The 24,370-nt window shown below is 37.3% G+C and overlaps 1 protein-coding gene across 3 annotated transcripts in view; it reads left to right on the top strand.

Annotated features, from left to right (window-relative positions):
- LRP2 (LDL receptor related protein 2) overlaps nt 1-24,370 on the top strand; it is a 198,633-nt gene that overhangs the window by 67,621 nt on the left and 106,642 nt on the right. For 2 of the 3 annotated variants that reach the window (XM_045033909.1, XM_023259431.2), the window contains exons 10-18: nt 4,437-4,565; nt 6,218-6,387; nt 7,393-7,610; nt 8,677-8,883; nt 11,716-11,918; nt 13,606-13,746; nt 15,830-16,033; nt 21,942-22,134; nt 23,885-24,010. In XM_045033909.1, the coding sequence (XP_044889844.1) occupies nt 4,437-4,565; nt 6,218-6,387; nt 7,393-7,610; nt 8,677-8,883; nt 11,716-11,918; nt 13,606-13,746; nt 15,830-16,033; nt 21,942-22,134; nt 23,885-24,010 (1,591 nt within the window). Of the gene's footprint in view, nt 1-4,436; nt 4,566-6,217; nt 6,390-7,392; nt 7,611-8,676; nt 8,884-11,715; nt 11,919-13,605; nt 13,747-15,829; nt 16,034-21,941; nt 22,135-23,884; nt 24,011-24,370 lie in introns of those variants that run through there. The other variant, XM_045033910.1, reaches the window with a different exon arrangement.

Below are 24,370 nucleotides of genomic sequence, written 5' to 3'. Positions count from 1 at the left end.
CTATTCCTCAGTGTTATTGAGAACCATAATGGGACTCACTTATGTGTCATATGCCAAAGAAAAATAAGATTTTTATATCCGCTAAGCAATCCAATTAAGGTGGTCCTTGTGGTGTTCAAAGGAGGCAATTTTAGGTTTCTAATGTTGGGACCATGCCCCAAAGTTTGCCCATGATCTGATTGTTCCCCTGAAGTAACAGTATAGTTACTTGTTGAATATAAGACATGTCACAAGACAAGACATGCATATAAGATAAGACGTGCTTTACACAAATCACTTCAAGAGATTCTGAAGACCCAGAGACAACTCAAAATTATTTAAGGAAGCCCCTAAATTTCTAATCATTTGAAAATATTCTATAAAAAAAGATGATGATCTGCAACGGGCATTAAATGAAATCAGGACACTTTTTGTGTTTTATTATTACAATCATCATCATCACCACCACCATCATCAGATTGGGGATGCAGTCAACTAATTAAAAAATACCGGTCACTTGAGTGTTCTCAACTGTTAGGTGGTTTTCTGAGCCCCTGCCTGTGCTGCCTGGCTTCATTGTGAAGGCAGCGTCCCCTTTTCCTCAGAGTGCTGTTCATCTGTGGGTGCGAGGCTGCTCCTTTTGTCTTTGGCAAATGTCAGGGTCTACCCCCCCTACCCCCCGCCCCACCCCGCCACTTATTGCCACCCACCTGCCAATTCGATTTCTAGTCTTTTTAGTTCTCTAGGCATTTCTCCTTTCTCTTAGTAGAAAAGGAATTCCAATAGAAATACCAGAAGCCACATTCTCAGTATTCCATCAGCTTCTCTCTTTTTTCTTCTCTCACTCCCCGAAGAGGGGACTGAGACGGCTGCTGAGCTGCATTGCATTTGGAACTTGATAGGCCGTGAAGTCTATTCAGTAAAAGTGATTGCTCTTTCAGAATCCTTGGCTTAGTTTTGTGATGCCCTACAACCTGTTCTTAGACATTGTTTTTTTGCATCCTAGAGTCTAGATAGCACATTTTCCAACACTTTTCCCCCCAGTATCTAAGTCTATGATGAGCTTTGGGTTCTATTTTCAAGTGTCTAGGGCTACTTGTCAGAGGTCTGGGCCACTTTGTTTTGAAGTCTGAAATAAATGAAAACTGCCATAATGAGTTTTTAAAAATACATTTAACCTATTAGTGAATGTAATACAGAAAATGCCAATGTTCTGCTGTGGCATAAGATAATTTCAGGGTTTCTAAAACTCACCCAGTTCCTAGCACACTGGAAGTCGTTGATCTAATACTACGGCACTAGTTTCAACTTACATGATGAACATCTTTTTTTTAATCCCTGCAGTGTGTGCCTGGGACTTTAGTACAGATGACTTCATTTGGAGATAAACTCAAAAGTCTGCAGTTGGGGGCCTTTGTGATTGTTAGGTCCCGTGCCACCTGTAGAGACCTTTTCTGTGATCTCTGTTTTTCAAAGATGTGTTCTTTGAAGCTGGGTTAACATTTATTTCACAGACCGTGTTTTGCTCTCTTTGTAAAGAGAACACATTAGTTTTGATACGTGACATTACGAAACCAGTTACACTTGTTTCAGCAGGGCTTTTAGGAAAATTCTTTTGGTTTGCTCTTTCAAGCATTTCAACTCAATAAACACTCTCTGTATGACTGTGACCCTGCATGGCTGGCTCATTACAGAGGCTTCAGGTGTTGGAAACCTATGCAACATCTATCATCTTAGACATGGCTCCCCAGTGAATGCCTCAGTGGTAATCAAGAATAAAATTGGATAATCCTGACAAGTAATCTTGTGGACTTCTACCATTCATCTGCCCCTGGTAGTCTTGACCTGGCTGTGGAGCCTCCGAGGCGTGCTGAAGCAGTTTACCAGGGTTATTGTTTCTGATTGACAGGACATGCTGTTTGTTGACGGAATGACATCATGGTACGGAGTTAGGGCAGGGAGGTCATTCAGCATGGTGGGATTTCAGACAACCTGACGGATCAGAGGGTGTCCAAGGGGGTCTAAGCTAAAAAGGGGTTTTTGAATTATTTTCAAAGCAGTATCTGTTGGTATGAGGTGACAAAGAATAAAAAGGAAAGAAAAATAGGTAAAGGTAATGGCGTGGGAGGTGGCATTATAAAGCAGTGTGTTAGGGTGTTAGGCAGTTTGCACTACTTTTCTATTCTCATGAAAAGCCTCAAGTCTACTTTAATTTTTCTTATTTTCACTTTGGCTGATGACGTGTAATAATTATCCTTCATTTTTCTCCATAATGTAGACTGTAATCTTATTCATTCATTAAAAGTGACAGTGATTTTATACACTCATTCAACCTTTAAAGTACTTGTAGCCCAGGTGATAGGAAGGGCATTTGCACCCGAGAATTCTTAGTTATGACTTCTTCACCTTTGGTTTTCTTCTGTTTGACATCAGAACTCCTGTTCCCGGGGTGACTGCAGGCCCTTAAGACATATTCTCATCGGTCTTGCATTCAAAATGAGGTCATGACATTCTCGGAATTTGAGGGCGAATATCCTGTACTTTCATTTCTACTGAGGTGAAGCCTCAGGTGGTGCTTTCTCAGGGCTGAGGTGGGGGCACACAAGAGATAAGTCATGAAAGGCCTTTTATTTATACACACATGCCTTTTACCTTGTCATGTCCAAATTGGATTAATGTTTTCCTTTGGTTAGTCACAGTCCTTGGAAAGGGCCATGTAGGCCCATGTTGTTGAAGTTGATCTTGAGGGAAAACTGGAAACTTCAGCTTGATCCCAGCGCTTTCTTGAGCTTTGTAGTTGGGGAGTTGTGAGGTAGAGGGCCACGCAGCAAGTATAGTAGAACCTAATTCACAACTGTGACATTTGTTGCAAATGTAATCGGGTCCTAGAAATGTGGAGAATTCTAGACCCTAGGGTACAATGCTTTCAGAAATTATAATTTACTGAGAACCTGTTGGTATAGGATGTGATGGTCTTTCTCCCAGGTGAAGAGAGCAGGGTGAAGGAGACTGAAGAGTGGATGTGAACTTGGAGGGTCAAATGAAATATTTGGCAACAATCTACTAAGGATAGGCTACAATTTCTGTAGCCCTTAAGCTGTACAATCTTTGAGAAAGACTCGTTATATTTTATGTTGTTCCATCTGCTTCTCCCCCGCCCCCCCACCATACTGTATTGTTTATATGTCAGTTTTAGAAAGTAGAACTAGGACAATGGTGACAGTAAACCCTACTCAGTCATGTAATGGACTTCCAATGAACACTTATTAAATGAATGAATGAATAAGAAGTTAATGAATAAGTAGAAGATATTTTAAAAATGTCTTAAAAATGATTTAAATTTAATTTTTGTTATAATTTTTTTCCAACGTTTTTTTTAATTTTTTTTTATTTTTGGGACAGAGAGAGACAGAGCATGAACGGGGGAGGGGCAGGGAGAGAGGGAGACACAGAATCGGAAACAGGCTGCAGGCTCCGAGCCATCAGCCCAGAGCCTGACGCGGGGCTCGAACTCACGGACCGCGAGATCGTGACCTGGCTGAAGTCGGACGCTTAACCGACTGCGCCACCCAGGCACCCTGTTATAATTTTTGATGTCAGAGGAAAGGCAGCTGGGCAAATGAATCTTTCCAAATACTTTATTGCAGTTACAGTTTTGTAACTTCTTGATGGGATAGATATAGGGCAGCTCTTACTTTATTCTGATGTAGCACTGTCCAATAGAACTTTCTGCAATGGTGGAAATGTGCTATATCTACACTTTCACATAAGGTAACCCTTGATCATATGTAGCTGTTGATCACTTGAAATGTGGCAAGTAAGACTAAGAAAATAATTATTAATTTTATTTCATTTTATTTATTTTATTTTAAAATGTTTATTCATTTTGAGAGAGAAAGAGAGAGAGCAGAGAGGGAGGGGCAGAGAGAGAATCCCAAGCAGGCTCTGTGCTGGCAAGGTGCAAGCCATGAGATCATGACCTGAGCTGAAATCAAAAGTCACATGCTTAACCAGTTGAGCCATCCAGGCGCCCCAATTTTCATTTTAATTAATCGAAATATAAATTTAGGAAGCCACGGTGGGCTAGTGGCTGCTATATGGGAAAACACAGTTTTGAAGGGAAGAAATTCAGATATTTTGTAAATCAACATTAAAAAATGAAATGCAATACCACAAGGCTATGAATCTAAGCAGTGCTGTGCATCCTCTGTAAAATTATCCTTTGTGCAGATTAAAAAAAAACTGTTTAAATCATCTTAGATTTTCCATAATATGAAGATGCCTGTTCTGAATTCCTATTTTTTATTGTATGCCTAGAATGTGGGCTACCTCTAGAGGGGACTTATTTAGATATGGGCATCACCACATTCCTATATGGCCCGTCCAAGACTTTTGTCAGAGTGTGCTCAAAAAATGCTGGTAAACATGGTTATAAATATTTATTTCCCATGTGGCAGATTTTGATGATTGCCAGATATGGGGAATTTGTGACCAGATGTGTGAAGACCGAACTGGCCATCACCAGTGCCACTGTGCAGAAGGGTATGTCTTGGAGCATCAGCAACATTGCAAAGCTAATACTTCCTGTGAGTAAATTAAGTACGCTTGCCATATCTTGGAACCGGAAACAGGAAATATCCTCCTTCCATAGCAGATGACAAAAGAAATATCAGCATTTATGTGGATAGCAGGGTTTTTTCATCACAAATTAGGAGTGGGCGCTGCTGCCAGAAGAACGGGTCCACGTAAATTTTATACTTTGTTTCTTAGGGACCAATTTGTGGATTAATTATGACCATTATTCATATAGTTTTTTAATTGGTTGCTTGTCCACTTTGAGTCTGAGCTTTTGTGTCATCCACAACATTTAATTGTGGTATGTTACTTGTACATTTAAATTTTAATTTACCTACCGCAAATGTGGGTGATTAGTATCTATAGAAATAATTTTGGTATTGTTTATGAAACATTTAGGGGTGGTTCCAAATGGACCTATGAAACTTGGGTTGGAATTTTGGGGAATGCCCTCATTCTGGATGTTTGGTTGGAATCAATCTAAGAGTACTGTAGTATAGGAAATTTATGGGGAAAATCTGTTAAAAAAAAAGAAAAGGTATTCCCCCTCCTCCATTTATCATGACATTTTGTCATTGAATCATGCATTTCTGGGATGGAAGATCTTGACTTTGTTTCTTTTCGCCAATGTTTTTTTTCACATATTATTTTGAAGTTCCTTTGGCCTGACATTTATCTGATCAATTGCCCATTTCCAAGTTATTTTCCTGTACAAAATCTGACTTGCTGTGTTAATAGCTTTTTGGTACAGCTGATTTTTTAACAATTAAATGTAGTTATTTTTTAATGGATAATAAATTCATATGTTCAAAAACTGTAATCTATAAAAATGTCTTTCTCCATCTCTGTTTCTCTCTGCCCAGTTTCCACTTCCCTTATCCCATGGATATCATTGTTTATTTCAATTCTAGTGATTGTTAAATACATAAATAAGACTGTACAAGTATAAGTATTTAATTCTATTTTTCTATACACACGGTTGTGCATTGATATGTATCAACACAGAGAACTTTTCTTCACTTTTTTATGTTAGCATAATTGTCCATTTTTTGATGTATATTATTTATTTAGCTATTTCCCTACTAATGGACTTTTATATCATTTTTTATCCTTTGCATTTTTGATCCTTCAGCCATTGCAGACAAGACTGTGAGGAAAATCTTGATACTCATATGTCATTTTGCAAGCCTGTGAGTTTGTAGGTAAAGCAGATTTGGATCATCATTGCCATATTTTTAACAGTGATTTCCCAGTAATCCTTAAAATATGTTCTGTGCTTTACATAATCTGAAGTTGCACATGGGGTAAGGTGCCCATATCACAGAGGATTCTTGAAAATACCTGATGTATTCCCCTCAGTGTCCTTGAAAGCACATTGGACTAGCAGTCAGGACACTTGAATTCTTGGTAGACTCTGTTCCTAACTTACTTTGATTTTGAACACTTCATCAAACATCTTTTGCCTCCATTTGCTTATCTGTAAACTGGGTAGAATGACACCCATATGCCTGCCTCAGAAGTGTATTTTAAAATCAAATAAGATGACATAGAAGAAGTATTTGAAAAGGCAGGAAGCCTATCAGTTGTAAGTTCTTCTGAGAGAGTGATATGCATATGTTTGTTCACTTAAAGGTGTGATAATACCTTCCTTCTTCACATTTAGCTGAGCAGCCCTTCGTTATTTTCTCCAATGGTCGGGATTTGCTAATTGGTGATATTCATGGAAGGACCTTTTCCATGCTGGTAGAGTCTCAAAATCATGGAGTGGCTGTGGGTGTGGATTTTCACAATCACCTACACAGAGTCTTTTGGACTGACACTGTGCAAGATAAGGTAAATAGAAATTTCAGGAGTGTAGCTTGGGAGTTGATAGAACCCCAAGCACAAAGTGTTGATAGCTTTCATTTTTTGGGGGAGTGAAGGGGAAAGTTCTTTTGTTTTCTAACAAAAAAGGCCCTTGAGATATTTTATGTTAATCAGCACCTTTTCCATGCTATACTATTACATGTGACCTATTAAACAAAGCAGTCTATTATATGGATTAGCCTTGAGCAACTTTTAATTTTATTCGAAATGGAGTCCAAAAGCCTAATTAAAAGAAATAGTAGACATTCTTTCAAAACTGGACAGATATTTGGTAGTAATTTTTGAAACTTGATCATTTAAAATGTAAAAACTACTCTGCTGCTTTGGATGATAAAAATCAGATTTTACCTGCATCTTCTAAATGGAACTGTAATGGAAGATTCGGTAGCAAATAGTGACAACATTTTGTTTAACAGCCAAAATTTCATTATGCTGTCTTATTTGGAAAGTATGACAGATTTAATTTCAACATTGAGTGATGCAATAGAGATTTTTAAAACAAACTTTAGAGGCTTTTAAAGAGTTATGGAATTTTATTTCTTCCTGTCACATTTTCTGTACTATTAGTAAAATTTTAATTCAATTATGTGACTTTTGCATAAAAATTCTAAAAAATGAGAATTTGGATTATTAACAATACTGATTTGCTTACAGCTAAAAATCAAAACAAACCATCACCACCTCCTCCACAAAAAAAGCCACATTCTTTAATGAAACTTTTGATAGTTACCAAGAATTAGAGATGGAGGATTTAAAAAAATCCAACTTTTTATATTTGCCTTACATATACTTTGAAATAATCTTTTTCTCCCTAGGAACCCATTATATAAAATATTTTAGCAAGTCTCAGTGAATTTTTTTTTAAGTCCAGCTGACTGATTGGTACAGCATAGATGATAAATATACTGAATGAATATAGGAAAACAGTGCCCACAGCTTAAGACATGCCATTTTGTTTTTTCTTTCTTTTAGGTTTTTTCAGTTGACATTAATGGCTTAAATATCCAAGAAGTTGTTTCTCTTGATGATCCAGAGAATCTGGCCATAGACTGGATTAATAATAAACTTTATTTAGTAGAGACCAAGGTCAACCGCATAGATATGGTAAATATAGACGGAAGCCACCGGATCACCCTCATAACTGAAAACTTGGGGCATCCTAGAGGAATTGCTGTGGACCCAACTGTTGGGTAAGAGATGTGGAAACATACTGATTTTAGTATTTTTGGAGCTTTATCTCTCCTCTTATACATAAAACATCCATTGGATTAATTAAAGGTTAATTCTGATTTCTTGTAGGCTCCAAAACCCATGCTTATTTTATGTCTCCACTCATAGAAGCTTTAAAGGAGTACCTCTACTGGTGTACTAAGAATATATGATTTTTTAGGGATATGAATTTTATTTTTAGTGTTCGCCACATTTGCCTGCTGAGAGAATAGACTCTGTTCTGACTCGATCTAATAATGTTGTTACAACTAGATGTTGCTTTTGATTCACCATGATCAAGATGATCATCCTAACATGAATTAGCTGTAGTTTTTTAAAGAGGGGAAAGAAGATCGGAGCTATTCTTTTGGCAATTGTTACAAACTGGGATTGAGATGACAATGGTAATACCTAATTACAAGTTGTTTGATGTGCGACATGCCATCAAGATTGGTAATGCTTACTTGTCTGCAGGTGTAAATTCAAATTTTCCTTGTGTCCACATTTGAAAACAGTTATAGGAGACTTAGTTTTCTCCCAAATTCTCAAAGTTGGATCTTAGCACACTTGGGGGTGCCTGGGTGGCTCAGTCGGTTAAGCGTGTGATTTCGGCTCAGGTCATGATCTTGAAGTTCATGAGTTCGAGCCCTGCGTCGGGCTCTGTGCTGACAGCTTGGAGCTTGAAGCCTGGAGCCTGCTCACACTCTGTCTCTCCCTTTTTCTCAAAAATAAACATTAAAAAAAAAATTAGAAGGCTTGTCTGAACTTTGGGCTACTGAAAGGTTGCTGAATGATGATTATTCATTTGTACTTCATGACATGAATTTTTAGGCTGCCGTATTAGTGCATTTTAATAGTTGCTATTTGGAGTTGTTGACTCTCCTGATTGTCCCTCGTAGTCTCTGATTTTTTTTCTTCTGTTGTTTTATACTCCCATGATTCTCTAATCAGCTGGAGAAAATTTCCATTGATCCAAACAACCTAAAAACATATTTTTTTCCAGAGAAACTTGTAAAATAACTGTCATCTTTTGTTTTTCTTTTGTAGTTATTTATTTTTCTCAGATTGGGAGAGCCTTTCTGGGGAACCTAAGGTGGAAAGGGCTTTCATGGATGGCACCAACCGGAAAGACCTGGTAAAAACAAAACTGGGATGGCCTGCTGGGATAACCCTGGATATAGTATTAAAGCGTGTTTACTGGGTGGACTGCCGGTTTGATTACATTGAGACTGTAACTTATGATGGAATTCAAAGGTAAGAAGTATTTTTTATAGCTTCATAAGTTTGGGAAAAAAGTATATACATATAAATATAAATATTTATAAATAGTATATATATAAATTTATGGAGAGGGGTACAGCAGGACCAGGATTAAAATACTTTAATTAAAATTAAATTACTGGGTGGCTCAGTTGGTGAAGCATCTGACTTTGGCTTAGGTCATGATCTCATGGTTGGTGAGTTCAAGTCCCCCATGGGGTGAGCTTGAGCTCTGCTTTGGGTGAGCCCCGCTTCTCTCCCTCCCTCTCTCTCTCTGCCCCTTGCTCACTTGTGCTCCCCCCTCTCAAAAAAATACGGACTTTGTGGGTTCAATATCTTGAATAACTTTTGTGTTGACATTTGCATGAAGCGACAAGGTTTTGTTTTTGGATTGTTGTTAACTTTTCTTGTGTTCCATGTTAATACTCATTATTGCGTAGAGCATTTGTTCTTTGATTTCTCCTCTCCAACCTTTCCCCCACTCTCAGATGGAACACATTATTTTCATTAACTCCTGAGTCCATTTATTTCTCTGGGTCCCTTATGGTTTGTTTCCAAAGGATACTTTATCGTTTAGCTTTCTAACTTTCCCCCAGTGAATAAGTGCATTTTATTATTTATTTAGCATAATCTGGTGGGAATTAATTGGATTTTACTCTGCCCTTATGTATTTCAAATTTCAAAGAGAAATTCTGACTTGCTTTTCACCTGATGTACTTCAAAGATACTTAAGAATATTTGAGCATAAACTATAGCATACTTTTTTTTGCATTTTTAAATGTTATTTTATTATTTTTTAGATTTTATTATTTTTTTTTAATTTACATCCAAATTAGTTAGCATATAGTGGAACAATTATTTCAGGAATAGATTCCTTAATGCCCCTTACACAACCTCTCCAGTAGTAACCCTCTGTTCTCCAAAATATGACAAAGTTTTTATTTCATCTTTTTAGTCTGATTACAGTTAACTGTATTAGTTAAATTGTTAACTGTTTTAGTTTCTCTCTTTTTCATATTTTCAAAAATTGGTTAAACCACAGTCTTTAAATTTGACTAGCAAAAACTACTTTGTGGATTCAGCAAATAAACTGCCCAATTTAATTTTCCAAATGACTTGATTTTATTTTTTTCTTAATGGAAGGAATATTATATTTTTTCTTCTTTATATTTTAAGGGTGGTATCACAGTTTACCACTAGATTTCAGATTCTTAAAACAATCTCTACTTGATGAAATGAAGTGATTGGATATTAAGACTGTGACTTCTTATCACTGAAACTGGTTCCCATAATGAGAATATGAATCACTTTAACGTAAAATATCAATCAACCCAATAAGTCATACAAAAACAATTGAGAAATTGCCTAAATTTTTTTTCTCTTTCACAGGTGTTTTGAAATTATATTAGATAGCCTAACTATTTTTATGCTAAGGTTCAAGTAAAACATAAAACCTAAAAAAACCAATGTAGTTTCAGAAATATTTGAGTGCTTTGCTGGCTGTGAAGCAACATCAAAGAGCTATATTAAAGCTCATGAGTACAGCTGAAATCATAAAGTCACTGCCTATTGCTGTGCCAGCAGGTGGCATTCAGGGTTCTGGAATTTGCTAAATGAAAAAGAAAAACCATTCTCTAATCTTAATGTGCCATGTCATTATTGAGTGTTTTAAAGTGTGTGCTTACTTGCCCCCTTAGGTTTCTTTGTTTTTGTTTTTTGCTTTTTTGTTTTTTTGTTTTTTTTTTTTTTTTACATTTTGGTGTGAAACCTTAGCATCTTCAGTTCTTAGAGTTCTATAGTGCATTTTTGCTTTCAGGGCTCTTAAGATTTTTCTTGAAGGTCTTTCTATTTTGCCACAAGGCAAAAAAATAAGTTTTTTTTTCTCAGAACCATCTTCTACTTCACTTTCTTTATGTGGCCTAAGTGAATTATCACTGATGTAGAAGAACTTATGGCAGACATTATCCTTGCTTGGCACCTTTTACTTGTATTTTCTTCTACGTAAAGCAGCTCTGGCCACTATGTGCCTCCACTACAAGTGTGGTGAGCAAACAGGTTTATCCTGAGGCATGACAGTAGTCGTGCTATTTTTTGGTTTTCCAGAATGACATCAGGAATAGGTCTGTATGGTTGTTCTGGAATTGTTCTACTTACTATCCAGCTCCCTATTGCTAAGAAATGGTTAATGCTGCAGTGTGAAGTAAGTTGAAGGTATCTGCTACTACATTTCCATTCCCTTGTTATACTCTTTGACCTATGGATTTCAAAATGGTATCTCACATCTTAACCCTCTTCCCCTTTTTTGTGTGATAACCTTAAAGAAGCATGTGAGAAAACAGTAATTTTTCAAAAAGTCTAGAATAAACTAGGACTGGTGCTAGAATTTTATTTTCAAGGGTCTTTCCCAAGAGACACATGAAAATCTTTCTATCAAATGTAGGTGGAGATATACCTACAACTTAAAAATATTTTTCTATATATTCTACAATTGGATCAAGAGATTACTTAGCTTTTTAAGCATTTACTTGAACTAATTCCACCTTTAATCAAAATGAAGGTATGGGGCACCTGGGTGGCTCAGTCGGTTAAATGTCCGACTTTGGCTCAGATCATGATCTCACGGTTTGTGAGTTTGAGCTCCAAGTCGGGCTCTGTGCTGATGGCTCAGAGCCTGGAGCCTGCTTCGGATTCTGTGTCTCCCTTTCTCTCTGCCCCTCCCTGCTCATACTCTGTCTCTGCCTGTCTCAAAAATAAATAAAACTTAAAACAAAATTAAAAAAAAATGAAGGTAAAAAAAAATTGTGTGATGTACATCTTTTGCAACAGGAAGACGGTCGTCCACGGAGGCTCACTCATTCCTCATCCCTTTGGAATAAGCTTGTTTGAAGGTTATGTATACTTTACTGATTGGACAAAGATGGCTGTAATGAAGGCAAACAAGTTCACAGAGACCAGTCCACAAGTGTACCTCCAGACCTCCCTGAGGCCCTTTGGAGTGACTGTTTATCATTCCCTCAGGCAGCCTTATGGTATGTTTGCCCCAGAACAATGGAAATCCTGCTCAGTACTAGCCTTGGTAGAAAGATTTTTTTTCACAGCCATGGAAGTTAGTGATGAGCGATATCATGAGATTTAGGTGGCATTTTCAAATATATGGAGGGTTATCTAGAGAGTTAAACTCTCTGAAATTGGCTCTGTAGATCCTGGGGCCTTCTGGAGAAATTGACGTATTTCAGAGTTAAAATGCCAAATCTACAGGGAACTTAGAGATGTCTTTTACAGATATTATTTGGCACCAGCAATGTGCCAAGTCCTGTCTAAATGCTGGGGACAGACAGCAAACAAAGCAAACCAAAATATGTATTCTTATTCTATTAGGAGAAATCTTGTATTCAATCCTTTAATATTAAATTTGAGGAAATCGAAGCCCAGAAGAAGAAAATAACATGCCCAAGTTGAGGTGACGTCAGAACCAATTTCTCTTCTTCTCTGTTGTATATGTATGACACTTGTTCTTTGGTTTGCATTGGGTCTGTCATAGGCTGACTGTGTTTGGTGTCATAGGCTGGTCACATCAAAAAAAAAATTATTTTGATTCAGACATTGTATAGACGTCTGTTATTTTATACTAAGTCTTGTTTTAAATTGGCATGACTATGACTGTATATGGCTCTTTTCTGTGTTGATAGAAAGTTTACAATCAATGAACATTAATTCAGGGAAAGGCAGATTTTACTTTAAAACTCCCTTGTTAAGTGGTGGGTTTGACTTTACAGTGGAGAAAGACTATAATTAGGTTTATTTATTTTCTTTAAACAAAAAACCAGTCACTAGAACTGATACATTCAGGTGAATATCCTTCAGTGTATTCATCCTGGGAAAACATATGTTAGCTGAAAATGCATGCTGCCCCTGAAAACATTTTTGAAATATTTATTTGCAATAATCAGTTTATCAGCTACTAAATTCCTATTTGTCCTTGACCAAAAATATTACCCAATTTTATCATCCAAATTATTTTTCTTTGTAGTTTCCCTAAATCAATCCACCTGAGAAGGTAAAGAGATAATTTTAAAGAGTAAGTCAAAGGTTAAGAAGGTAATTTTCAAAGCAGACGTGACATTTTTGGCCATGACAAAAGCTTTGTGTACAGTGAGCTTTTTCAGTCATTCCTTTGAGAATGGGTTTTGGAAGTATAAACTGGTTTGTATTGCAGGCATGTAAGGTTTTGGAATCAGATCTGGTTTTGACTTCCAGTTTAGTTGCTGAATAATCTTGGGCAGTAATAAAACTGAGATAATAATATTTAGCTCTTAGAGTCATTGATTGTAAATTGGCTTACTTACAAAGCGAGCATCCAGTGAATAATAGTTACTTATTATATTTTATGAATGGTAAAAATAACCCTGAAGTTTTTTGCGGGGAGGCAGTTACTTTCTAACCACTGAGGCTAGCAGACAGGGTCTGACATAATTGTCTTGGGGAGAAGAATTCCCAAAGTTATCTAGCTGTGGGAACCCTGTGTGTTGCAGTTTGAGAGTAGGTGGGAGAGTCAGAGCAGGTAAATGTGGATGTACACAGCAACAACCAGCGGTGGTGTTTCTGAGTTTCAAACCCATTATTCTGTTTCACCTACAGGGCTCAAAGTGGTTTCACATGTCTTTGGCAATCATACATTTCTAACTGAGATTTAACCCTGTATATTTTTTCCTCTAGTTAACAACCCATGTGGAAATAACAATGGGGGCTGTGAACAGGTCTGTGTCCTCAGCCACAGAACAGATAATGATGGTTTGGGTTACCGCTGCAGGTGCACATTCGGTTTCAGGCTGGATGTGGATAACCGCCACTGTGTTGGTAAGAAATCACTTTTGGGCTCTTTTTGGCAGGCAGCATAAGGGTATATGCTGCTTTTGGACAGGACTGGACCAGCTGTCATACTTCTTAATGGTGAATAAGCCTTTGGTAGCTGACAGAGCATCTTCCTCAGTAGGCACTACTCCCTTCATACACAGAGCTGTCCCATGGGTCTTTCCTTTAATTGCACATTGAGGGTTTCCTTGGACTTCCTTTCCCCTTTGTCTCCTTCCTGAAATCTTTGTCTCCTTTTAAAACTATTCTCTCTCTCTCTCTTTTTTTAATGTTTATTTATTTTGAGAGAGAGAGACACAGACAGAGTATGAGCAGGGGAGGGGCAGAGAGAGAGAGGGAGACACAGAATCTGAAACAGGCTCCAGGCTCTGAGCTCTCAGCACAGAGCCCGATGTGGGGCTCGAACTCATGGATCGTGAGATCATGACCTGAGCCAGAATCAGATGCTCAACCAACTGAGCCACCCAGGTGCCCGTAAACTATTCTCTTAAAATTCCATACAATTTAATTTTGAGTTCTTTTCTCTATTGTGTATACTTTTTCCACTTTAGCTGGTAGCCTTAACTTTATTGGGAATAAAGCCTTGCCTTTATTGTTGCATTCCACAGCAAACTAAGTGTTGGGGCAGCTCATTTACTCATCTAGTTTTTCATTTTTCAGTTCAGATTTTATTTATATCTGCCTCTATGCTCTGGGATGCAATTCAGTTCTTTTCTTCTTTTTCTTTCTTCTTTTTTTTTTTTTACATTTTTTTTTTTTACATTTATTTTTGAGAGAGAGAGAGAGGCAGAGAGAGAGACAGAGCAGAAGTGGGGGAGGGGCAGCAAGTGGGAGGGAGACACAGAATCCAAAGCAGGCTCTGAGCTGTCAGCACAGAGCCTGAAGCAGGGCTTGAACCCACAAACTGTGAGATCATGACCTGAGCTGAAGTCGGATGCTTAACCAACTGAGCCACCCAGGCGCCCCTTTTTCTTCTTTTGTTGCCTACACATCTTCTCATGATTAGGCTCTTGCCTCAGCTTCAGCTGATGAAATGCACACTCTTACAACTTTTGTTTGTCTTGTCTTCACCTTGAAAACTCTCCTTTTTAATGCCTTGACAAATTCTTGCTCCCCAGATGGTGCTGCTTTGGGCTTGGAATGTAAATTCTCTAATTCTACCGGAGACAAATTTGTTAACTTAAAAAAAAAAAGTTTATTATTTTAAGAGGGGGGAGAGAGGGAGACACAGAATCCAAAGCAGGCTCCAGGCTCTGAGATGTCAGTACAGAGCCCAATGTGGGGCTTGAACTCACAGACTGCGAGATCACAACCTGAGCCAAAGTTGGCTGCTTAACCAACTGAATCACCCAGGCACCCCAAATTTGTTGACTTTGTAGGTAATCCCAGACTCAGATAAAAATCACCCTCATTTAAAAAGCCATGTATTTCTGACTGTTACATTGACACTACATTGTGTAATAATTTTGCACTTAAACTCCTGCAATTTTAATTTTTTGGGTATACGTCTTGGGTATACCTCTTTTTGATTTCCTGACATACTATTACTGTCTCCTTCTTTGATTTTAAAATCACTCCTTTTCCCCTATTTCCTCTATTTTTCCTCTCCCCTCCCATCTTTTCCTTCTTTGTTTATTTCTAAATAACTTACCTGGTTACTGTTAATTCTTCCTTCACCGGTCTTAATACCTTAAAAACTGCAGTAGGATTCTTGGTATAGATGTCTATTCAAAAGTTAATCCAAAGCAAGGATTTTGATGGAATTACTATGCAGGCCAGTTAATACTGCCTTAGAAATTCAGCCTATGGACCATGTTTTATATAAATCTTAAGGATAAATTTCTCGAGAAGAAGAAAGATTGTAATAGTTATATTGCCGTCATAGCTGCTTATCTTTTTTTCCTCTCTTCCCATTGTTTCCAACTATGTTTTCCACAGATTTATTTTTTATGTTTATTTCAAAAGTACATTTCTGAATTATAAAATGTGCATTGTGGATGTATAAGTAATTTCTCTGGAATTCAAGAACCAGCCTGTGGCTCATGGCGATGTGTTCTTCTTTCTACAGTTGTTAAGCAGTTCCTGATCTTTTCATCTGAGGTGGCCGTTCGTGGCATCCCGTTCAACCTGTCTACCCAAGAAGATGTCATAGTTCCAGTGACAGGAAATCCTTCTTTCTTTGTTGGGGTTGATTTTGATGCCCAAGAGAACACTATCTTTTTTTCAGATACATCAAAAGACATGATTTTTAAACAAAATATCAATGGCACAGGTGAGAATACATTAAAATTTTTTTGCATGCTTTGTCTATTTTTTAATAATAACAATAATAATAATAATAATAATAATAATAATTTTCTAACTAGAACTTACTTGGCTTGCTAAATATTTTTAAATAAGGAAAGAGAGCCATTACTTTTTTGTGACTTAAGTTAAAACAAAAACTTTTTCTTAAGGGTATATTTTTAATGATGAGAAATGTTAATATAAAAGAAGCTGACATTCCATAAAAGGAGAGTCAGTAATGGGTTAATTGATTAGAAGCTATTCCTCATATTCAAGCAGCCAGAGGATCTCTCTGGGAAGGATGCTGGGCTTGAAATAATAGTAAAAAAAAAACAACAACCCCCAAAAACAAAAACATGAATTAATATGTGAGTGTCGATTTACTATAAATTTTCAATTGATTTGGGTTCTGTTAATATCTTCATAATCATCACAGAGAGACACATTATAATCAGGCACACTTTACTGTTGTGTACTTTATTGGATGATAACATCATCTTATATTTGGATTTTATAACCCACTGGAGAATTCTATCAAATACCACAACCAGATAAGGATACCATAAGAAAAGAAAACTGTAGGCCATTACTTTTGGTAAATATTGATGCAAGGCTTCTCAACAAAATAAACAATATTGCATACAGAATTCAGGAACGCATTAAAAGGGTTATATATTATGACCAAGTGGGATTTATCCCTGGGATGCAAGGATGATTCAATATATGCAAATCAATAAATGTAATACACTACATCAATAAAATGAAAGATAAAATCACACAATCATCTCAATAGATGCAGAAAAAGCATTTGACAAAAGAAAACATACTTTAATGATAAAAACTCTTAACAGAGTGGGTATAGAAGTAACGTATCTCACTATAATAAAGGCCATGTACAACAAACACTCAGCTAACATTATACTGAATGGAGAGAAATTGAAGGCATTCCCCCTAAGATTAAGAACAAGGCAAGGATGCCCTCTGTTACCACTCCTATTCAATATAGTGCTGGAAGTCCCCGCTAGAGCTATTAGGTAAGACAAAGAAGTAAAAGCCATCCAAATTAGAAAGAAAGAAGCAAAAAGGCAGTTATTTGCTGCTGACCCTATATATACAAAAAATCCCAAAGAATCAGTCAAAAACTGTTGCAATTTAATTAATAATTTCAATAAAATGGCAGAGCAGAAAATCAACATACATAAATCAGTTGCTTTCCTTTACACTAAGGATGAAGCATCCAAAAAAGACGTAAAAACAAAACATTCCATGCACAATAGCATCAAAAAACAATAGAATACTTAGGAATCAATGTAACCAATGAAGTAGAAGATCTGTAAAATGAAAACTACAAAACTTAGATGAAAGACATTGAAGAAGACACATACAAATGGAAAAACATCCCAAGTTCATGGACTGCAAGAATTGATATTATTAAAATGGTCATAATACCCAAAGTCATCTACAGATTCAGTGCAATCCTTATCAAATGACCAAAAGCATTCCTCATAGAAATAGAAGAAACAATCCTAAAATTTGTAGGGAACCACAAAAGACCCTGAATAACCAAACCAATCCTGAGGACACAGAACAAGCCTGGAGGTGTCACACTTCCAGATTTCAAACTGTACTACAAAGCCAATGCAGTAACAATAGTATGATATGGACACAAAAATAGACACATTATGGAACATTAGGACAAAATAGAGAGCGCAGAACTGAACTCTAGCATATATAGCCAACTAATATTTGAGACAGGTTTCAAGAATAAGCAATGGGAAAAGGATAGTCTCTTCAACAAATGGTGTTGAGAAAACTGGAGAAACACATGTAATACAGTGGAATTGGATCCTTACCTCACACAAGTCACAAAAATTAACCAAAGTAGATCAAAGACTTAAAAAATGATTTCTGATACCATAAAACTCCCAGAAGAAAACATAGGGAAGAAGTTCATGAGTATTGGTTTTGGCAGTAAGTTTTTGTGCACAAACACAACAACAAAAATGAATGAATGGGACTACATCAAACTCAAGCTTCTGCACAGCAAACTAGACAACAAAATGAAAAGACCACCTACAGAAAGGGAGGAAGATATTTTCAAACTATATATTGGTTAAGGGGGTTAATATCCAAAATACATAAAGAACTCAGTCTAACTCAGTAATGATGACGACAACAACAGCAGTCAAATCCAATTAAAAAATGGACAGCAGAACCAAATAGACATTGTCTTAAATAGGGCATCAGAATGGTCCAAAATGGTCCACAGACACATGAAAAGATGCTTAAGATCACTAATCTTTAGGGAACTGAAAATCAAAAGTATGATGAGACATCACCTGCTACCAGTCAGAATGGCTAATATCAAAAAGACAAGAAATTGGCAAGGATGTGGAGGAAAGGGAATCCTGATGCACCATTGCAGGGAAGGTAAATTGGTGCAGCCACTGTGGAAAACAGTATGGAGATTCCTCAAGAAATTGAAAAGAGAACTAACAGATGACCCAGTAATTCCACTACTGGTATTTACCTAAAGAAAATGAAAACACTAATTTGAAAAGATGTCTGTACCCCTAATTGTTGCAGCCTTATTTCCAATAGCCAAATTATGGAAACTGCCCACATGTCCATTAATAGATGAATGGATAAAGAAAATGTGGTATATATACAATGGAATGATATTCAGTCGTAAAAAAGTAAATCTTGTGATTTTCAACACATGAGAGTATAATGAGTATAGAGTATATGAGTATAGAGAGTATAATGTTAAGTGAAATAAAGCAGTTAGAGAAAGACAAATACTGTATGGTATGCTCATATGTGGAATTTAAGAAACAAATGAACAAGGGAAAAAAGAAAAAGACAAAGTAAAGAATAGACTCTTAACTATAGAGAATAAACTGATAGTTACCAAAGAGGAGGTGGAGGGGGGCATAAATAGGTGAAGGGGATTAAGATTACACTTACCTAGATGAGTACTGAGTAATATACAAAATTGTGGAATCACTATATTGTACATGTGAAACAAATATAACACCATTAACTACGCATTTTTTTCCCCCATGATGGAAGCTTTCTTCAAATTTCTGTGATTTTTGTTTAAGCTACCAGAAGGTCTTTCTGTCTGTATGGGCCTCATCAGCTGGATAACTTCAGATATTGAGGCAGACTTTCTGTTGGGGAGCTTCCAAACATCAATATTAGTAAATCTTTTTCTAGGGATAGTCCTTTGTCCTTATTAGATGTCTCCATTCTCCTTGGTATGGGGATTAAGAGGAGGTGAAGATAGCTTGCCGTCTGTGTTATAGGAGAAGTACAGAGGACAGGGGGCCAAGGACCCTTCAGTTCACTAGTCACACAATTTGCCTGTATTCAGTTTTGTTCCACCCAGCAGATGCAGTGCCGTTGTGCATTGTGGTGTCTTTGAGCCCACAGCGTCTCTGCATCATTTCCTCCAGAGAACAAGATTGCTGGTCTGTTAGAAGAGGTAGATGGACAGAAGTGGCAGAATTGCTCAGGATCCGGGAAGGACCTGGTGGTCTCACTGCTTCTAATACCAACTTGTAACTAAGCCCTTTAGTTCTTCACCCTTGTGTGTCGCAGAGCCCGGTATCTCTGACCCCGAATATGTTGAAGTGTCTGTGTGTGTGTGTGTGTGGGTCTTCCCCCTGCTGGACTTAGTTTGCATCTTCCTCCCCCCCCCCCCCCCGGCCCTTAATGAGTTATTACCTGCAGTCCCTTTCTCTTCCAAAGTGTCAAAATCTCTTATCTGCTGTCCCTTTGTTGTCATGTTAGTAGAGTTTGGAAGGAAGAGGAGAAAACATGTGTGGTCAGTCTTCTACTTTCAACCAGACTGCATCTATCTGAAGACTAGAGTTAGGTCCACTGAGCTTGGAGAACTCCAGTCAATGTTAGCTTTCACCAAAAAGCAGAGTTAGGTTTTTTGCCACATGTAGGCTCAGTCTCCTACAGATCAGCTTCCTTCTGCTTTGTCAGACTGGAATTCTCATCACGCTTTTTGTCAGTTTCAAGTCTACATAATGAGCAAGTTACCTTTTAAAACACTCTGTAGTATGCTTTGGTGAGAGAGGTTTTACACTGCTGTTTTCCACGAATACGTGTCATTGAGTACGTATGTAGAGAATGAGTTGTCAGAAATCAGGTTAAAGTCAAGATCAGCTGATGAAGCTCTCAAGGGACTCCGATATGCTCAAATCTCTCCCATCCTAAAAGTGCAACCCACATCCCAGTCCAAGTGTCTCTCTAGTTACAGCTCTCTCTCTCTCTTTCATTTCATGGTTGGACTTCTTGGAACATTGGCCTACATGTTCCTGTTCTCACTTCCACATTTATACTTTCCACTTATTCCTCACTCCATCTCAATCTGCCAACTATGTCACTTCACACTCTTCTCATCTTGGTCACCTCCAATGTCGTTTCCTTATCTTTCTGGTGTTCTTCAGAGGTCGTTCCTTCTTTGCCTGTTTCCTATATAGGCGTGTTCTCTATGTTCAACATGTGGGTCTCTTCTCTATTTTCTGCATAATTTTGCGCCTTCAGCGTCTTGGATTACCATTTATGTAGCCATTATAAATTAGAATGGGGAGACTTATGGTAAGGCATTTACTGAATGATTTTCCTCCTAACCTGGCAAATGAGGGAAAGATCAGGGAAGACTTTTTTCAGGTGATATAAATATCCCTCCATAAATCTCCCTCCAAGCTCTCTGAGATTCACACCCATAATGCCAACTGCCTTTTGTGTACCTCACCATATACCTCAAAACCAACAGATGTAAGTAGACATCTTTACTCCATGTAAGACTTCCTGCCTTAGAGCATGTAGAGCATGACCACTGTCCCTTTCCCTCTTATCACCCCTCCCCACCCCCATTCCTCCCAGGGTCTGGTGGTTACCTAAATTTCTCCCTTTCTCTTAACCTCTGTCATTAACTGATTAACCTCCAAAATGCGTGGAGTTCTCAATCTCTCTCTTTCTCACTTCCAAGTCTTTCCTTTCCTATAGCACCTAATTCACCCCTTCCTTTGGGAAAACTGTCCACACCTCCACCTCGCCTTGTGCTTCATTTGGAGTCTGTGTTTCATACCATTCCATGCACATCTGTCAAAATACCCATTACTTTTTGATTTCTACCTCTTAGTTTAATTGCCTCCACTTCATTATAAATCCTTCAAAGGCAGTGTCCACACTTCTTTTATAATTTGCTAAGTAAATGAATGGAAAAAGCACTACGATGGTTTTCCCTACTTCAAAAAAAGTGTTATTGACTGTGATTCAGATTTCCTTAATGAAAATAAGAAAAAGGGGAAAAGACATAAAAATTTCACCAAGAGAAAAGTGGCCTTTTTTTTCCTCCTGTACCTCTGATTTCCATTTGGAATCTTTGCTGGTCTTTTCAAAATAGGGCAACTTTGCAGTTTGAAAGGCTGTTGAGAAGGTTGGGCGGTCACACCTCAGAGATCTCCTGCCAGTGGTACCTGGTGGCTTATCAGAGCTCTCTGTGGGTGGTGCTTGTGAATATGTGAACTCAGGTATCTTCTCTTCTTTCAGATGTTCTGCAATGAGAAATTTTTTTCTGGAAGGTTGAACAAGGGAGTAAATGTAGGGCATACCACTTCTGGTTCAATTTATCAGAATCATATCTGTTTTTTGAGATCCAAACTTTTGGGAATGGATAGATTCTAGTTTTATCTCTGTGGTTGCTCGTTGCTCAGCAGTGTTGTTTTTTGTTTTGTTTTGTTTTGTTTTTTAAGAATTCCACGTGGGTTACTGAAATATGTTATAACTTTGACACAATTTAAATATGCAGTAGTTGGAAAATGTGTGGCATAAAATATATATAGCTTAAACCTTGTTCATATTTCAACTTACAGGAAGAGAAATTCTCACCGCCAACAGGGTGGAAAGTGTTGAAAGTTTGACTTTTGATTGGATTTCAAAGAATCTTTATTGGACAGATGCTTCTTACAGGAGTATCAGTGTCATGAGGTTAGCTGATAAATCGAGACGTGCAATAATCCAGAATTTAAATAACCCACGATCAATTGTAGTTCATCCTATTGCTGGGTAAGTGTGTTCATGTTCCCTGAAAAGCTTGAAACTGTATGTCTTTTAAAGTTATTGAAAAGTGATGCCACATTTATTTGGCAAGCTCAGCAAATACAAGATTGAACTACATAAATTGAAATCACCTTAAATTTTATCCGTGTAGCATAAGTTTAAGGAATCATTTCATCTCCTTGAAATCACTTTCTCCTTAGTTTCAGCTTTCCTAGTCTTCACTGAAATGTGTTTTTTTTTTTTTCCACAATTGAAGAGGACCAACAATGTGATACAGATTCAGTAGAAAAGGATTGAATGTGCAGTGGAATTATCAGGAAAGGATCAAATTCTTTCCCTGCTTTAATGTATTGATACAAAGCGTGGCAAAACTTGCTTAATCATTCAGTAGTTTTCAGAATAAAAAGTCTTTCAGACCACAGACTAAGTTTCATGTTTAACCATTCCGTGATTGGTGGTGTCAGACAAGAAAAGACAGAACAGTTTATACTATTCCTTTTAGGTTCTTACCTTTCTTATTTAAATCTGGTTAATAGCGAATATGTTTGTTTGGAACAAGTCTGAGCTTGGTAGCTGTATTTGAGTGGAGTTTAAAAAGAAAAAAAGTGAGTGTTAAATCACTAAAACCTGATTTCTGGAGGACACAGAGTAAGCATTTTACATAATCTTGTCTAATTCAAAAGCTGGTTTGTGAGCCAGGAAGATATAATACCTGATAAACAACAGTTAGTACTCAAATTTCAGACCTATCTGACTACAAAGCCTTTGTGTCTAAAGAACTCTGTATGATGCCTCTAGAGTGTTTATTTTGTATTTAAATTTCTTCCTGTGAAATAATGTAAGAAACATTTAAAAACTGGTGATATTATTAATAATACATTTTATTGCCCTGTAAAGAGTTGATTTCCTAATGAACTTGTCTTAAACTAAATCTTAGCCATTTGGTTTTGAAGAGCTGTTAAATTCCTTTCCTACTGACTCCTTCATTTAAATAATATGAAGTCACATTTCAGAAAATTATGTTTTGGAAAGACTAATTTTAAGGGTCATATGAGAGAGAAAAGTTTTGTTTGTTTGTTTGTTTGTTTTTACCCCTAGATTTTTCTTTTTGTCATTCGTCAGAATAAAAGTTTACCTTGGATAGAGAGTGAGAGTTGGTTTGGGTGCATTCTTCAACTGAGATGAAATGCTTTCCTTGTGGAAAATGACTAAAGAGCTATCTAGTGTGACCTAGATGTTTAATCCAGAGAGGAAAGAGAGATTAAAATCTGTATTCTTGCTCATAGTGTATTATTTCATTTCAACAACTTGGGAGTATTTAAAGTAACCCAGGGGTGCCTGGCTGGCTCAGTCAGTGGACCGTGTGACTCTTGATCTAGGGGTTGTAGTTTCGAGCTCCATGTTGGGTTTAGAGATTACTTAAAAAATAAAATCTTAAAATGTAACCTGAATTATGTCTTTTTAAAGAATCTACTTGGTGACAATAGTTTCATGTCCCAAGTCTAGCACATTGGTTCTCTGCTCTGGATGCCCATTTTAATGCCATTGTATTTATGACTTTAGTTATATATTGCTAACTGAATTTTTAATTAAGAGATCGATAGTACACTAAACTTGCCTATTAAACAGATTTTATTTTTTCTCCATAAGCCCAAGAACATATACAGAAAATGAAATTGTAACATGTCTCTGGAAAATCTGAGTCATGTAGTTTGTTCCAGTGTTAACATTTTTGATTTATTACCTCTTTTTCTAGGTATATATTCTTCACTGATTGGTTCCGTCCTGCTAAAATTATGAGAGCATGGAGTGATGGATCTAACCTTTTGCCTATAGTAAACACTACTCTTGGATGGCCCAATGGGTTGGCCATTGACTGGGGGTAAGTAGGAATCATTGTGAATTATTAAGTTCCCTCTTAGTGTGGACCACATTAAGCAGTATGATGGAGTGACGAAACTGGTACTACTTGCACTCAGATATTTTTACATCATTGGCACTGGGAGAAGGACATAGTATGGTACAAGGACACAAAGAACACATAGTTAGCCAGCTTCTGCTGGGATGAAAACTAATGCACTCATGAACATTCTGAGGATATTGATAGAGGGAGCAGAATGATAGGACCTTGTGGGAGGTCCATACAGAGGAGGCAAGATGGAAATCACATTAGAAGTAGGATAGGGGATTTGATGAAGTTCAGGTGATGTGTAATTTTCATAGGGAGCATCTTGTGGGTAGG

This window comes from Felis catus, chromosome C1, assembly GCF_018350175.1.
Source record: "Felis catus isolate Fca126 chromosome C1, F.catus_Fca126_mat1.0, whole genome shotgun sequence".
NCBI lineage: Eukaryota > Metazoa > Chordata > Mammalia > Carnivora > Felidae > Felis > Felis catus.
Note: the sequence above shows the minus strand (reverse complement) of the source record. Positions and strands in the feature narration are given on the sequence as shown.